General features: G+C 39.5%; 1 protein-coding gene across 1 annotated transcript in view; it reads right to left on the bottom strand.

Annotated features, from left to right (window-relative positions):
* Htr4 (5-hydroxytryptamine receptor 4) overlaps positions 1–12,373 on the bottom strand; it is a 46,176-nt gene extending 33,803 nt beyond the window's left edge. Inside the window, exons 1-2 of the mRNA XM_051201193.1 lie at positions 12,123–12,373; positions 10,659–10,859 (exon numbers count right to left, since the gene is read on the bottom strand). Of these exons, the coding sequence (XP_051057150.1) occupies positions 10,659–10,859; positions 12,123–12,373 (452 nt within the window). The remainder of the gene's footprint in view (positions 1–10,658; positions 10,860–12,122) is intronic.
* Positions 12,374–15,419: the final 3,046 nt, after the last annotated feature.

The following is a 15,419-nucleotide window of genomic DNA, read 5'->3' as shown; positions in this document are numbered from 1 at the left end:
TTGCACTCCTTAAACAGGAGAGGATTCATGTCTGGAGCTGTAAACATAGCCAGCTATGTGAGGTCATGGGACAGAGAAAAGAAATGACTACTTCCACTTTCTCAAAGCAGTATGGTTTCTAATTGCAGTCTAAGTACTTCTCCTACACCCACAGATAAGTGTTGTTTTCATACCCTTTATCAAAGTAGCTTCTTTTTCAGTAGATGGAGACCAACCCAGAAAACCACAACTGCTAAAAATGTAGAGAACAGCTGACCATGGGTGTGGTCCCCAGCACCATATAGCTACAACATAACTCCTGCACCTAAAGCTCATAGTGGAAGAGACAGTAGGAAGATGGAAAAGCCAGAGGATCAGGACATGTGTCTCAAGATAGTCTCCTCTCAAAAAATAAAAAAGATACAAAACTGAAGAGACACAAAGGAAGGTTGGGGTAGATCTGGGAGGAGTTTGGGAAAGATTTGAGTATTATGAAAATATGCTGGGTGTCATTCTTAAAGGGTGGGAAAATATACTTCCTTTGGGGATTTTTTTTTGGGGTTCTGTTTTTCCAAGGCAGGGTTTCTTTGGGTAGCTCTGGCTGCCCTGAAACTCACTCTGTAGACCAAGCTGAACTCAAACTCACGTAGATCCACTTGCCTCTCTTTCCCGAGTGCTGTTATTAGAGGTGTGTGCCACCACTGCCTGGCTGCAAAATACACGTTTTTAAAGAAGAGTTTTTGGATGTTAACTTAGAAGAAGTCACAAAACTTGGAAATGTCCATCCAAGTCAACCCTGCAGCATGTTTTTCTATGAAAGAATTTAAGGGCTGTTGATTCTCAGGCTAAATGGATGTTGCTTAGCAAACAGAATTGTGGTTCATCTCAGGAGTAGAGTAATACACAAAGTCTGTTTTTCAGCTTTTCATAGGATATTTTCTACTTAACCAAAACATTTTACAAAGCGATTAATAAATGATCTAATGACAAATATAGGTTCCAGATTGCCAGGATTAACAAAAATGTAACAAAGGTATTTATTTACTAAGTAAGTTCTTATGCAACACTTCAAAGTTTGCTCATAAAACTATGCTAAAAATCCCCTTTGGTAGGCAACCTGCAGTTTCTCCAACCACAACCACATGCAAATGTGGGATCTAATTGCCTTTAAATGTCTCTAGGGACACAATTTACTTTGATAAGTCTTAGAAGACAGCAGTATATTTTAAGCTTCAGGCTAATCCCTTCAAAACACTCCTGCAATTGAGGAAAATTCTGCATCCTCATTCCTTGCACTCCAACCACAGGCAAGGGAGAAATACTCAGAACAGACAAGGATCCTAGATTTCAGAATTAGAGAGATCTTAGCAGTTGACTTTATGCTTCCTCACAGATGGACACTGACTTCCTTTACCTTAACCTATTATCCCCTGTTGTCTCAGAGCTAGCTATTGACCTTCTCCAAAACAGTTTTCTCTTCAGTAAAGTGGGATAATGATCCACTCAAGGTGAGAACTGATGAAACAATATGTTGAAAACATTGGAAATTCCTAGCAAAACACATACGTGTGTGTGTGTGTGTGTGTGTGTGTGTTTAATGAATTCAGCTACATTTTGCAACTTAGTCTCTAAGCTATTTGCCATATCATATGAAAACACTTGGATCAGCATCTGTCTCTGTAGTAGAGTCTAAGACACAAACACTAAACAAGTCATTCCCTACAGGTAAATGACTGTGGATGATAGAGCTTGTCACATATAAAATGTAGTATAGACAGTTGCTTACAAGTTCTGGGACCAATGTTTCATACTCACACCTAATCACAACAGAATAAACAGGAATACCATCTCTCCCCCTATCTATCATATGTATGTATGTATGTATGTATGTATGTATTCATGTATGTATGTATGTATTCTGGTGTTAATGGCTGGGTAGTAAATAGCCCTTCCTCCATGCAGTGGTCCAGCCATGTTTTAGATCAAATCTCTGAATGTGTCCTTTTCCTCAGATCAGAGATAGGATCCCCATTTCTGAATCGCTTCTACCTTTGCTATTTTCACATGGTACATCTTTAACTGCATTGTAATTACCACTCTTTTCTCTAATACTTCAATTATCTACAGCATATGTTACACACTAATTGAAGTACATTGTGTACAAGAAGTGGGCCCTGTTTTGTATCTAATGTCTGTAATTACAATGCAGCAGTTTGCTTCCTTTGATGTACAAGTAGAAAAAGTATTAAGGTGTGATGGAAAATTTCACTTTGAGCCTGTTGGGTTTGGGAGAAACATAAAGATGCTGAAGATACCCTTCTTAACAGGTAGAGAGACAGAAGACTGTGAATCCCAGACATAAACTGAAAGAGAGAACAAAAACAAAAGTACAAGTGAGTTACCAGATAAACAAGTTCTTCAAAGGAGAGACCCACACACGGCTGGGAAAATGTGTAACTCTCCAACAACAAATAGCTAGCAGGCTGAAGAGTAAAGGCATAGTAAGTCACCCACAGAGGCCACTAGGCCCTTGGAGTTGGAAAATTTCCAAGGCAAATAGTAAGGTTAAAATACTTTAGATGATTTAGGTGTGTGATATCTGCTAATGCACTGTGTACACATTCATTTATATTGCACAACTGCCTAAGACTCCCAGGGGAAGCTACTCCATTAGCTTAATTCTATAAATTAAGTAAAATCCAGAAAATTCAAGAAGCTTTTCCAAGATAATGAAACTCATAATTGTTTAAGCTGGGATGCACCAGGGCAGTCTAATACTCCAGACCACACACATTCTTATCCATTTTTTCTTATGGAAAATAACAGAAAAATCATAACAAACAAACAAACAAAAAAACCAAGGCACATCTCAGACCATCCTATGTTCAGCCAAACATGTGAGGGCCAGATACTCTATTTACCTGTGGTAAGAGCATAGAATTGATGAGACAGAACTAGTTCATTTGGCATTCATAATTAGAGGGAAACTGACAAAAAAAAATAGACCAAGATGCAACACTTACATGTAATGGTCCATGCAAATGCTAAGGACATATAAGGAAAATCAAAGGTTAAGATATGTATCTAGCCCATAGTTAAGGAGGAGTCAGGGCTTGGCTTTAGTTTAGCCTCTTGAGGAACCTTCCATGCCCCCAACAGCTTTGGGGATTTACTTATATTGCTTCTCAGGTATCAATAATTTTACCATAACCTCTTATTATTCTATCACTATGTTCCCTCAGCGTACTAAAAGCTTTGTGAGTCACAGCCTTTCCCACCATTCAGTGCTATTATTCCAGTGTCCATAAGAGTTCCCAGCAATTGGTAAGCACTCCAGAAATAGGTGATGAAATTGATATAAAAATTACAGTTCATACCCTCTACCATGAGGTCCAACTCAACAAATCTGAAGGTTAGGTACAATGTGTGGACTTGTCTGCAAAAAGTATAAGAAAAGATTTTTTTGAGCGCTGGCTTACACTTCATTGTTTATTGTAAAAAGAAGTCAGGACAGGAACACAAACAGGGCAGAAACCTAGAGTTAGGAGTTGATGCAGAGGCCATGGAGGGGAGCCGCTTACTGGCTTGCTTTTCATGGTTTGTTCAACAAGCTTTCTTATAGAACCCAGGACCAGCAACCCAGGGATGGAACCACTCACCATAGGCTGGGCCCTCCTACATCAATCACTAATTAAGAAAATTAAAAAAGAAGGAACTCTTATTCACTTTCCTTGTAAAAATCACTCAGTGATATTGGGGAAACAAATGGAACTGTATGACACAAGTTCACAATGACTGACACATTTGATTTATACTTTGCACAATTTAGTTATGCTCCTGGGAAATCATTAAATGACACAGACAGCTTATCTCTTGCACAAGATTAAATATGCAGCCCCGGAGTCAGAAGAACATGTTTTACAAGGAAATTTGTTTCAAAGAAAACCTGGAACTCAAGAACTATGGAGGGTTTTGTGGAAAGAATATATCAAGTTTCTGGATGACAGAAGAGGGTTAACGATAAAGAGCAAAGAGAAAATATTGTCATTCTTACAGGCAATGTTTTCTTCAATAAAGTAAAGTAGACTTTTAGAGGTAATTATATTTAAGGACAAAGACAGGATGAACAGCAAACATGTTTTTTTTTTTTTTTTTTTTTTTTTTAAAGAGTTGGAACAGTTAAATCTAAAAAAGCATGGCTTAAGAACCCATAGGATTGGTCAATATAGAGGAAACCATTGGCTAATACCTTTCTCATCTGATTGTGAGTAATACAAATGATACCTCTAAGCTTTCAGCTAGCCTGAGAGAAGTTGGACTCTGATCTCCATACAGTGCCCTGGTTCCTGGGGGAACTACCAAGATTTGCTACTACATGCTTTTAGTGAAGATGGTGGTCATAGAGCCTTAGTTTTGCCCAGAAAAAAAAATGTGTCATTCCCACACTGTGGTAAACAAGTGCCATTCCAACATTTATACATAGCACCTAGAGTTCTTTTCCTGTGGATTTCTGTGTTTTAGATTCAGGTTGCCAATGCCCCCTTCCCACCACCAAGAAGAAACCAGCTTGAGAATAAATTCAACCAGAGTTCAGAGCTGAGAGAAGGAATAAGAACGAGGAACATGTATAATAGAGACAAAGGCATAGAGAATAGGGAAAATAAAGATGGGTACCAAGAGAAGAAAGTTAGAGAGAGGCAGATAGGATGAACCTGCTCAAATCTTTGTAGAAAGCCATGCCTAATTCCAGATATTTCAGTTGAGTGGTCCATCACTTTAGTCTCTGTCAGGGAAAAAAATGCTTGTTAATGGGTCATCCAGTAAGTAAATTGGGAAGAACAGTCCCATCATTCATTGGCATTTGTATAGACAAAAGTTTCTCTAAAAACCACTAAAACACAAACTCAAAACAGCTACTAAAGCAAATACACTTATTGCATGTGGTGTCACTTTGCAGGTGGCTATGTTCACAGTGGTTGCCTCGGAGAGGTAAGTGGGCTGTGGGGCCATCTCTGTGTCATCCTTGTGTATTGGTGGCATATTTTTTTTTTTACAAGACTCAGATATTGCTGTGTTTTTAATCTTGTGATAAGAAAAGGGTATGACAGGATGGAGGAAGTGCAGGGTCACAAGCTGATGTGGGACTCAACAAGATCAGAAAGAAGAAAACATGCTTATGGGTGGTCAGTCAATCTCTCTCCCCTCCCCTCCTTCAATAATTTTTCATATAGTATGTTCAGATATATACATATGTGCATTTATTTGTGAATGGAATCGTGACAAACATCTAAGTCTGAAACTTGCTTTTTCACAAATAAGAGCTACTCCTTCAGCACATGCTGTTTGTCTGGGGTTTTGATGACTTCCTTGTATTCCACTTTCAAAAGTATCATTTTTATAGCTACATGGTTGTTTTTCATTCACCACAGAACCTCAGACAATACAATGTTTAACCTCTCATGACTCATATTATACTAAATGTAGTAATTATAGTTTTGAAATTATTTTAAATTTTCATTAATATGTCACTTGTCAAAGTACCAAGGACAAGAATCTTAGGCATGGAGATGGATCTTTAAATATTAAAGGAACTACACATTTTTACTGGACTCAGGAGTCAGTAGTCTGGGCAACCACTAAGAAGCAAGGTGAGACTCCTTTCTTGAAAGGTACTAACTACCCCTTCCTAGAACACTCACAGCAGCCTCATGGGGAGGGATGTTTGTCTTGCCAGGACTCACCTGGATGATATGGACAACATACCCACTCCTCAAGACATTTCTTCTCTGGCTTGACCCAGCTCAAATGTGAGACCTGGAGGGTCACTGCAAAAGTGGAAACTATATGAAAATAAAACTTGGCTGTTCAAGGCAAGGCATTGTCTGTAGTGTTCAGGATGGACCCTCTGGCTCAAGGAGGTATCACCTGGGATAAAATCATGCTGGAGATAAAGAAAAGCAAAACAAGACAAAAACTGTCTAGTCCTGTCTTCCTTGTGGAGTTCAAGTTTCTGATGTCCACTAGGGGGAATGAAATGCAAATTTACCAAATACCTAAATAAATATTTATGTGCACCTACTGTTTAATTGTCAAAGTTGTCATTAAATGAAAATTCCACAGATTCCACAAACATCCTCTCATCCATGTGCATAATGCAGAGCTTCCTCCCACAAGTGTGGAAAAGAAAGACTTTGTAGGAGAAATTACAGAACTGTATTTAATAAAAAATGCAACAAGTTCTATAAAAATTGCGTCCAAGGAGATCAGAAAGGACTTCTGCTGCAGGGGAATATGACTGAGCTAAAATCCGAAAGTCACACAGAAGGCAAAGGAGATTTCCAGGCAAAGAGAGGAGCCAATGCCTGGAAAGCAACAGAAGAAAAGAAAGGTCAGGTAGTCAGAGCTGAGAGACAGGTCTGGGGAAGGGTCTGAAGGGAATTTCAGGACAGATGCCAGAAACAGACAGTGAACATTGTCTATACACATCAATTATTGTCACTCTCACACCTCATCAGAAAAGTTTCTTTGTGCAGTGGATGGTGATTAACACACAAACTCATAATTGGTCAAAGTGCAGAGAATGTGTGTCAGTGGAGTGCTCAGCAACAAATGAATCATCTAGATTCCCCCCCACACACACAGAGATGCAAAGGCTCAGGCACCATAGCATAGAGGTGGCAGAGAGATCGTAAGAAGCAGAGATCAAGGAAGACTGGAGAAAAATGGAATCTTTGGGACATGACAGGACCACTGCATCCGTAGTAACTCACAGCATCTTTTTTTGTCTGCATAGGGTCTGCACAACATCAAGCCAGTTGACATTCTAGCACAGAGTGGGAAGATGAGCCTCCACACTTACTGAAGAGCTATGGACAGCTGATGCCTTCTCGGGAAGAGGAGTCTGTTTTCCTCCAGGGCATGGCTCCTGGTAGGTCGATTGTGCTCCAATGCTTAGCCCCATACTTAAGGGTATATGAGCAGCACAAATTGCAGGTGATAGCCTATTCTATAAGGGACCATAAATTTGAGAGGTAGGGGTAGATTTAGGAGGAGCCTGGAGGAAAAACTGGAGTAAATAAGATCAAGATACATGGTATGAAATTCTTGAAGATTTAATGAAAATGTTTTATACAGTGGGTTGGTAGGGAGAAATACTAGGGAAAATTTTTAATTATGGAGAGGGGAGAGATAAATAACATACAAATATTTGAAAAGCTATAGGGAGGCATTACTGTATGTTTACTTCAAATTCACATGTAAATACATGTAACACAGATATCATTTAAATGGAGTTATACCATTCGCAGGAATAGTGTTCTCCCCAAAAGCTATACACAATCTAACAAACACAAATGCCAGGCATGGGAAACTTCCCTTCAAGCTATCTGTGTGGATAGTCAGGAGACTACGAAAACCAATACAGGTTATTGCTATTGCCCTTGGTTTCTTCCCAGAACTTGAAGGTAAAAGCTTGTTGCTGAAAACACTGCACAATTGAAACACAGGAATCTAACTGACTATGATACAGAAACTTCCTCCCTGAGGATGGACTTTTATATTATCAGAAGATGCAATGCATCTGCCATCAATGTCCCTACCCAAATGTAAAGCCTACATGCCACCACAAAGGCCAACCATCCAAGAATGACACATCTCAGGGGTGAACAACAGCCATCTAATTGGATACAGCCTATTTAATATGACAGAACAGAATCCATGCTGGTATTGTAAACCTACTACCCTTGGCTGGTCAAGTCCTGGACTCTAAAGGAGAACCTACTACTGCTGCTTTCCTAAACCCTGTAAAATATCTAACTGCATTATATATACCTATCCACAGATAAATAGAGCTTTCACCTTCCATCTGAGAAGTTTAGTTTTGTAGCAGGTGGGGACAATTAAGAAATTAACAACCAATTAAGATGTAGAGAGCTAACAGACCATGAGAATCCAACCCCAATGGACATATGTAAAATGTAACCACCACACATTGCAGAAGAGGGAGTGGAGATATTGTAAGAGTCAGAAGACCAGAACCTCTGCTGCATGATAGAGTTCTCTAATTATGGCAAGGAAGCTACTATACCCATGAAATCTCAATGATATAGTTGATTGAAGAAGCTCTGCATAATGATATCGCCAACTGGCAGGCCAACACAAATGCAGAAATCTCAAGGCTCCACCCCCAGAAGAAGAGATAGAATTAGCCAATGATTGCTGAGAGAAGATGAATCTGACTTCTCTAGGGATGAACAGCCTGGTAGGTTATCCAATGCCAATTCTTCATCCTTAAACACATACACATATGAGTGACACGAATGGACTCAGCAGGATATGCTGCGGGGGAGTGTGGAAGCAGGGCATGGGGGGTTTTGAAGTAGGGAGATGGTGGGATAGCAACACCATAAATACAATACTTTAGTATGAAATTCTAAATAAATTAAATTGAATTAAAATTAAAAATTCTCTATATCAAGCAGCGAGGTCGTATCTCAAAGCATGCAGCTGTTGAAAAGCCCCAGACAAGCAACAAAGCTCAGAGTTGTGGTTTTGAAGGCTGGCATTTGTTTGATCTTTTCAGTGAAAATAGATGGATAAATCATTATGAGGAGGACACTTAGAGAAGCCAAACTTGGTAAGGCAGATGATGACTAGCTTGAGTAGCACCTTCCACTCACAGCAGTACTGAGTCACAGTGGATAATGTTTCCCCTCAGGCAGCTTAGTTCATTTCTTCCTAACTGCAGTCCTGCAAGATCAATTCTTGATCCTCCATTTTTTTTTTTTTCTGAGACAAAGGAAACTGAGACTCAGAGAGGCTTATTAACTCACTGCCAATCTCAGAGGCAAAAACTGACAGCTGAAATTTAAAGTTAAATCACTCAAATTTGAAAACAGGTGGCTTTTAATGTCCAATTCTTAATTAGTGGGCTACAATGTGAGCCCACTTGAAGAAATGTTCATGAGGGAGCATGAGCTTAAATGTGGAAATCTGCAACTACCCCATCCCCAAGGGAGACCTTCAACCCTTGTCTTGGAGCTGTCTGCTCTTTATAGCAGAAAGATGAATTTTCTCCCATTTTTACTTCCTGAGTGGCTCTTTTCCTTCCCCTGCCTTTTGCCAAAATCTCACTGCCTTACAGCTTCCCTTTATCCCCAGCCTTACTTTTTCTATCACAGATCATTGTAGCAATGATGATATATATAGGCTAACCTTGAAGATTTCCCTGTATTTTCTCCTTTCTCATATTTTCTTTTCTGTAATATGAAATTTCATATAGTATAAAATGTCTTTAAAATGCCTAATGTCTAATTGTAAACAAGCTAAGAAACAGAAATTTCTAATTGGGACTCATGGTGGGTCTTACTGTTGGCCAACAGTTCAATTGTGCACCTCTCTATCTATGCACTGGAGTTTCATTATACATTCATAGAATCTAAGCAATTCAATTTTGTGTTCTTGTTATAAAAACAAAGAAAGAGTGACTTAAACAGTGGAGGCTTGCCTTTGATCCCAGCACTCAGGAGGCAGAGGCACAAGGATCTCTGTGAGTTCAAGGCCAGCCTGGTTTATAAAATGTCCAGGACAGTCAGAGATGTTGCACAGAGAAACACTATCTTGAAAAACAAAACAAACAAAAAAAAAAGAGGAGGAAGCTATTGCTGTCACATCTGCCATTCCAATCAGTGCTCTCATAAGAAAGGGGGTGAATCTTCTGTTGTCACAGCAGATTTCAGTTCTTAAGGACCTGCACCAGATGAGTAATTTTCTAAGAAATCATTATTTTGCTGTTTAAAGAATACAATTTTCTATAGATATAATTATCTCACTTTGGCTGGCTATTTTTCTAAATCCTCAGTTTAAGAATTGTATCTCTCCAAAGCCAGGGAAAATAGGTCCGTGGACAGGGAAAGTGACATGTTACCCTCACAGTCTAAGCTCATGAAACTTTCACCCCATATTTTCTTCTGTGCTAACCCCTAAGCCATATAGGCTCTCATAGTCATCTGAATTTCCAAGTATATTCTTTCATTTCATGAAAGTGACCAGGAATTGTAGAATGGAAAGAACTGATAATTCCCAACAAATGAGGCAAAGGAGGGAACCATCAGCCATCCCAAGGTATAACAAAACAAAACAAACACCAAAACTCCCACAATTTACATTGGGATATGAAAAGCTGAATTTTTAAAACAGCAATGATTGGAGAATTTATCATCAACTTTAACCTTCTAGGGAAAAAAATATCCCCATGATCACATGCACTTTCCCTGACTTTACTTCTTGCATGGACATATTTTAAGCGACAGTCATGTTCAAACACAGAGATATCATTCTGACCTGGCCTGTAGCCTCCTTGGCATGTTTACTAACTCTTGCCACCTTACTCTCTTAGCATTTTGTTCCTTCCATCAATATAAAGTTGGGAGTAAACTTGCCTGAGGACACCCATCTACACATTATACAAGCAATCACTGGACCTTCATTATCACTAAGAGTGCCTGACTGGGAAAAATTATTCCACAAGGACTGCCCTGGTACAAGAATCACTAACTTACACTTCTGTCTCTGGAATTAATTTTGTGAGATGGGTTAGGGCAGAAAGAAAGACACTGGGTGGTATCTGCTAGGTCACTGGTGTCAACTGTAATCCACTCTGCACATTGCTCTGCTCTTACCTATCCAGTGAAATGCAGCATAGGTGAAAAATTGATGCTGTGGTAAGGAGGACATCCAGAGAGGTCCGGACCAAGCAAAACATCTCCCCATAAATCCAGATGTCTTGAACCAGCTCAATGGCACCAAAGGGCATCACCAGCACCGAAACCAGCAGATCGGCAAAGGCAAGAGACACAATGAAATAATTGGTTTTTATTTTCCTGTGAGTGAAAAGGTATAAGCAAGGTGGATAGGGGAAGGATGTGGGGAAGTAGGTGGGAAGAAAGAGCAAGAGAAGAGTCGGGGGAAATGGAAGGAAGGAAAGAAGGGAGGTAGAAAAGGAAAGAAAAATCACATATTAAACATAATCCACAAGATTCAATTTTCTCTTCTGCACCATGGCCAAGAGGATTCTCTGTGATCCAGCCAACTCCGACTTCTCCAGACCCATTTCATGCCCAAAGATCCCTTTCCACTCTTTTCTGGCCCTTCTGGCTTGCCCAGAGCCTCCAGTGTATTGAGAACTGTTCTGAGGCTCTTTCTAGTCATCAGCTCTGATCCTGGCTTAGGCATGCCCAGAGAGCATTCTCAAGATGCTGCTCCCACAGACAGTGCCAAACTATAGCACTTACAGCTACTAGGAAGACCTCTGTGTACACCCTATGTGTGTGACCCCAGGAAAAAACTCTGTGTTGCACTTTCTCTGCCTCTTCACTGGTCCAGGGCATGTCTTGCTTAGAGAGCAACTATCTGTAGCTCATCTTTTCCTTCATGGCCTGATGTTACTTAGTCAAGGCCACACACTAAAATACCTGATGGATTTTAGCAAACATAAGTGCCCAGGGTTCAACCAGATCAAGTAGACAAAAGCCTTGGGTGAATAATATCCTCCTCCCCTGAAGATTGCTACATAAGATACAGGGTGGCCAATTATACTTTGATTTTTAATGGTGAATCACTTTTTAAATATAAACATTTCCACAGTATTGCACAGGACAGACCAATATCATACAGTAGTTTTTTGAAAATTATCTTAGGTAAATGTAGCCATAGTTGACATGGGTGAGGTACAAAATGTGGTAAATCCAGTGTTTATTCCCCAGATTAATAATTAATTACTGACTCTTTCCCTTCACCACTGGTAGCAGGGATGCAGGGATATATATATATATATATATATATATATATATATATATATATATTATAACAGAGAGAGAGAGAGAGAGAGGGAGAAAAAGAGAGAGACCACTGCTATTTAAACAAATGCAACACAGTATAGATAACAGACAGGAAGGAATTAACCCAGGATACTCTTATGGTTATGTCAGTGTTGGGGTTGTAGGATTATGTGTTATCCATTTTCTATTTTTCAAAACCTTTTCCCATGAATTCGATAAATTAAAATGGAAATTATTCAGTGCCAACTTTCCAGGGAAATCCCTCTGACACCCATGTTTCCTAAGAGGTTCCCTTGTATTGCTTACCTGAGCTGCCTGTCCCTGCACACAGCCACCATCACCAACAGGTTGCCTAGGATGGCCATCAGGATGACTACTGAGAGGAATGTTAGCAGCACGATCTTTTCCACAGACCCAAAACCCTCGTTGGAACTGGAGGATATGAGAAAACAAAATACAAAGATGTGAGGGAGCCTCAAAGACACTGGAAAGGAATTAACTTGATCCCCTTCAATCTTTAGGAAGTTCAGTTCATCATCAACCAGGAGTAGTAGCATGTATTATGCACCTAAACTTGCCAAGGTCTGGCATCACTTGTTGGGCTTCCCCAGATGATTGGAGAATATGAAAAGAGGTCTGGCAAGGTGAATCATTAGCCTTGACCGCATGGTTTTGTTTTGTCTTGTTTTCCTTCAGAGATTTACCTTGTCTGGTACTCAGGTATGTACTTGGTCAGTTTCTGTTTTGCATACCTGCCCCATCTACAGTGCAGGCACCATAACACAAGGACCTCAGCTGTTTTATTTGTTGAAGTGTGTTCAAAGCATCATTCTTATTTATCAGATGAAAGAGAAGATGGTCATTCAATGAATGGTAGTTAACTGGAACCACAGTCTGCATGAACACAAGGGCTACTCTCTTCTGTGTCCGAATCTAGCTTGAGTAAAAGCTGTGGTTAATAAGTGGGCTGCCTTGAAGAAGCAGCCATACTCAAAAGGTGTTCTTGTGACCATTGACTAATGACCTCAAATTTATGTGAAACCTATGGGACAAGAAGCTCAGGGACACCTTCCATTTTATGACTGCCCTTGCTTCGCTGTCACCTTATGTCACTTTGACACTTCATGTTCTTGTCAATTTCAGCACCCAATTAGACTTTACCAATTCTCTCTTGCCAGTATAAGCTTGGAATTTTTATTTTATTAGCTTGAAGTGAGTGCTCCCTCTTGATGAAAGCACAGTATTTGCAAGTTGATCAGAAACTGTTGGAAACAACTATCTTCTCAATGTCACAAAGAGTTCTTTTTAAGAGGTTTGAAAAGGTTTTTAAACTGTTGGACACGTTCTGTCCATGTCAGCAAGGAAAACTGGAGGAAGAAAAGTTGTTGGGACACTTCAGTGTCTGGCTTGAAAAAGGACACTACTCATCAGAACACAAAGCGATACTCTCTTGTCTATACTGCGCTTCTTTGACTGAAAACTTAAGACAGGCATTGACTCCTAATACCCAGAGTTGGCTTGGTTCTAAATTTAACCTTATTCTCAACTTCTTCCTTTGGGTAAGTTTAGAAAAAAAAGCATGCCAATAGAGAAAGAAATGTCCCTTAGCCAGTTAGAGGCTATGGAGGCCCCTCCACTCTGCTAAGAAGTCTTTCGTTACATGGACTGAAATGTTTATAGCTAAGAGTTCACACAAAAAGGGTTGTTTACCTGGATCACCTTTCCACACTTAAACTCCAGCCTTCAAACACTGGAGAGGGAAGATTTGATTCAATAAAAACACAGTGATTTGCTCACCAAAAATTAACTTTAACTTGAGCCATATTGATGGAAGTATAGTGCCTAACAAAGAAGGTGATAATGGGTTGTTTTCTATGTGCTCTGTCTTCAAATCTTCAAAGACTTGAAGACCCTCTGAATCATCTTCCTCCTCCAGGGTTTTATATTTTATGCTCCTTCCTTATAATTAAAAAAAGTTTACATAGTTTATGTGTATGAGAACTTTGCCTGCATGTATATATGTGCACCACCTGTGTGCCCATAGAGGTCAAAAGAGGGCACCAGATCCCCTGCAACTGAAGTCACAGATGATTTGTGAGCTATTGTGTAGGTGCTGGGGATCAAACCTGGGCCCTCTGGAAGAGCGACAGTGCACTTACCCACTGTGCCATATGTTCGGCGCTGATGCCCATTTTCTCTAAAATATGTTTTCAGTTTTCAGCTGCTTCTTGTTATTCCAATCTGATTAAATTCAACCCTTAGGTAATGTCCAGCAGCCAACAAATGTTTCTCTTCATTGCGTTGACTACATGAAATAACTTCTAAAATTATTTTGAAGATCACCCTCACAAAGTGTCTTTGGTTACATTTTCAATGTAATTTCCAGTGCCAGCCAAGTGTATAGTCTACAGTGCATGTGGTGTGCCGGCATTTGCAATGCATAGTAAGTGCTGGCTATCTTGCTGATTGAGTGACAGACATGTAATATTTCACAAAAAGAGGCATATTCTTCACTGTGTTTCATTGAAAAATAAACAGGAGCTTTTACCCATAGAAGAGAAGATTCAGGGGTAAGAGTTTTAAAGGTTTTTTTTTTTTTTTTGTTTTGTTTTTTAAGTTATCCAAAGGTATATGCCATTTGAAATAAGAGTAGATTAAGAAATGTATTCATTCAACTCCACAATAGGCTTAGTATGTCTACAAGAAAAACGGAGAAGAAAGTAAGCAAACAGAATCAGAAAATATGTAGTGTTAGCTCCAAAAAGGATACGGAGATCAGAACTGTCTGGTGGAGTGGGGGGTAGAAAGTTGCCATCTTTGTGTTTGGAGAGTTTGGAGAGTTGTGTAGAAGTGTACTTTCTAATGTGGGCATTAGAGATTAGAGGTCAGAGATTGTTTTACCATGTTCTTTTTATTGTATTTTATCATCTATGTATGTAGTTAGTTTTAGTTTTTCAGCACAGTGGGCCTAACCATGTTCTTCAGAACGCATCCTTACAGCTCCACTTTCAGCTTGTAACTTCCGGTCTCACAACCCACCTTTCTGAGTCTTATTTTATTATTTTTGAGATAGAGTCTAAAAATAACTTAGAGCTTGTCATTTTGGCTAGATTTGTTGACCAGGGAACCAAAGGAATCCACCTGTCTTTGTCCTCTAGTCATAGGCAACACCATTATGCCCAGAGTTTTTACTAGATGAGTGTATGTGTGTGTGTGTGTGTGTGTGTGTGTGTGTGTGTGCATATGCATATGCATACATGCACACACACACACACACCTACACATGATATATATAAATACATACATACTACACACTAAAAATATTTTTAAGATGCTGGTGGTGTGACTTCAGAAAACTGAATTGATTGGTTGTGTATGTAGCTGAATGTCAGAACTTTTGAAGCTCCCAAGTGATTCTGATTTGTAACCAAGATTGAGTCTCACTGAAGGAGAGTGTTAAGTATTAGATAAGAGCCTTCTCTTTGCCAGAAAGAATCTTTAATGGCTTCCTGGAATTGTTTTGCATTTCTCACACAAAAACTATATAAGAGTACCTTACTTGTATACAATAAAAGAACTTCTGGAGCTATCACAATCCCTGAT

This window comes from Phodopus roborovskii, unplaced genomic scaffold (genome assembly GCF_943737965.1).
Source record: "Phodopus roborovskii unplaced genomic scaffold, PHOROB, whole genome shotgun sequence".
Lineage (NCBI taxonomy): Eukaryota > Metazoa > Chordata > Mammalia > Rodentia > Cricetidae > Phodopus > Phodopus roborovskii.
The sequence above is the reverse complement of the archived record's forward strand: the minus strand, read 5'-3'. Positions and strand labels throughout refer to the sequence as shown.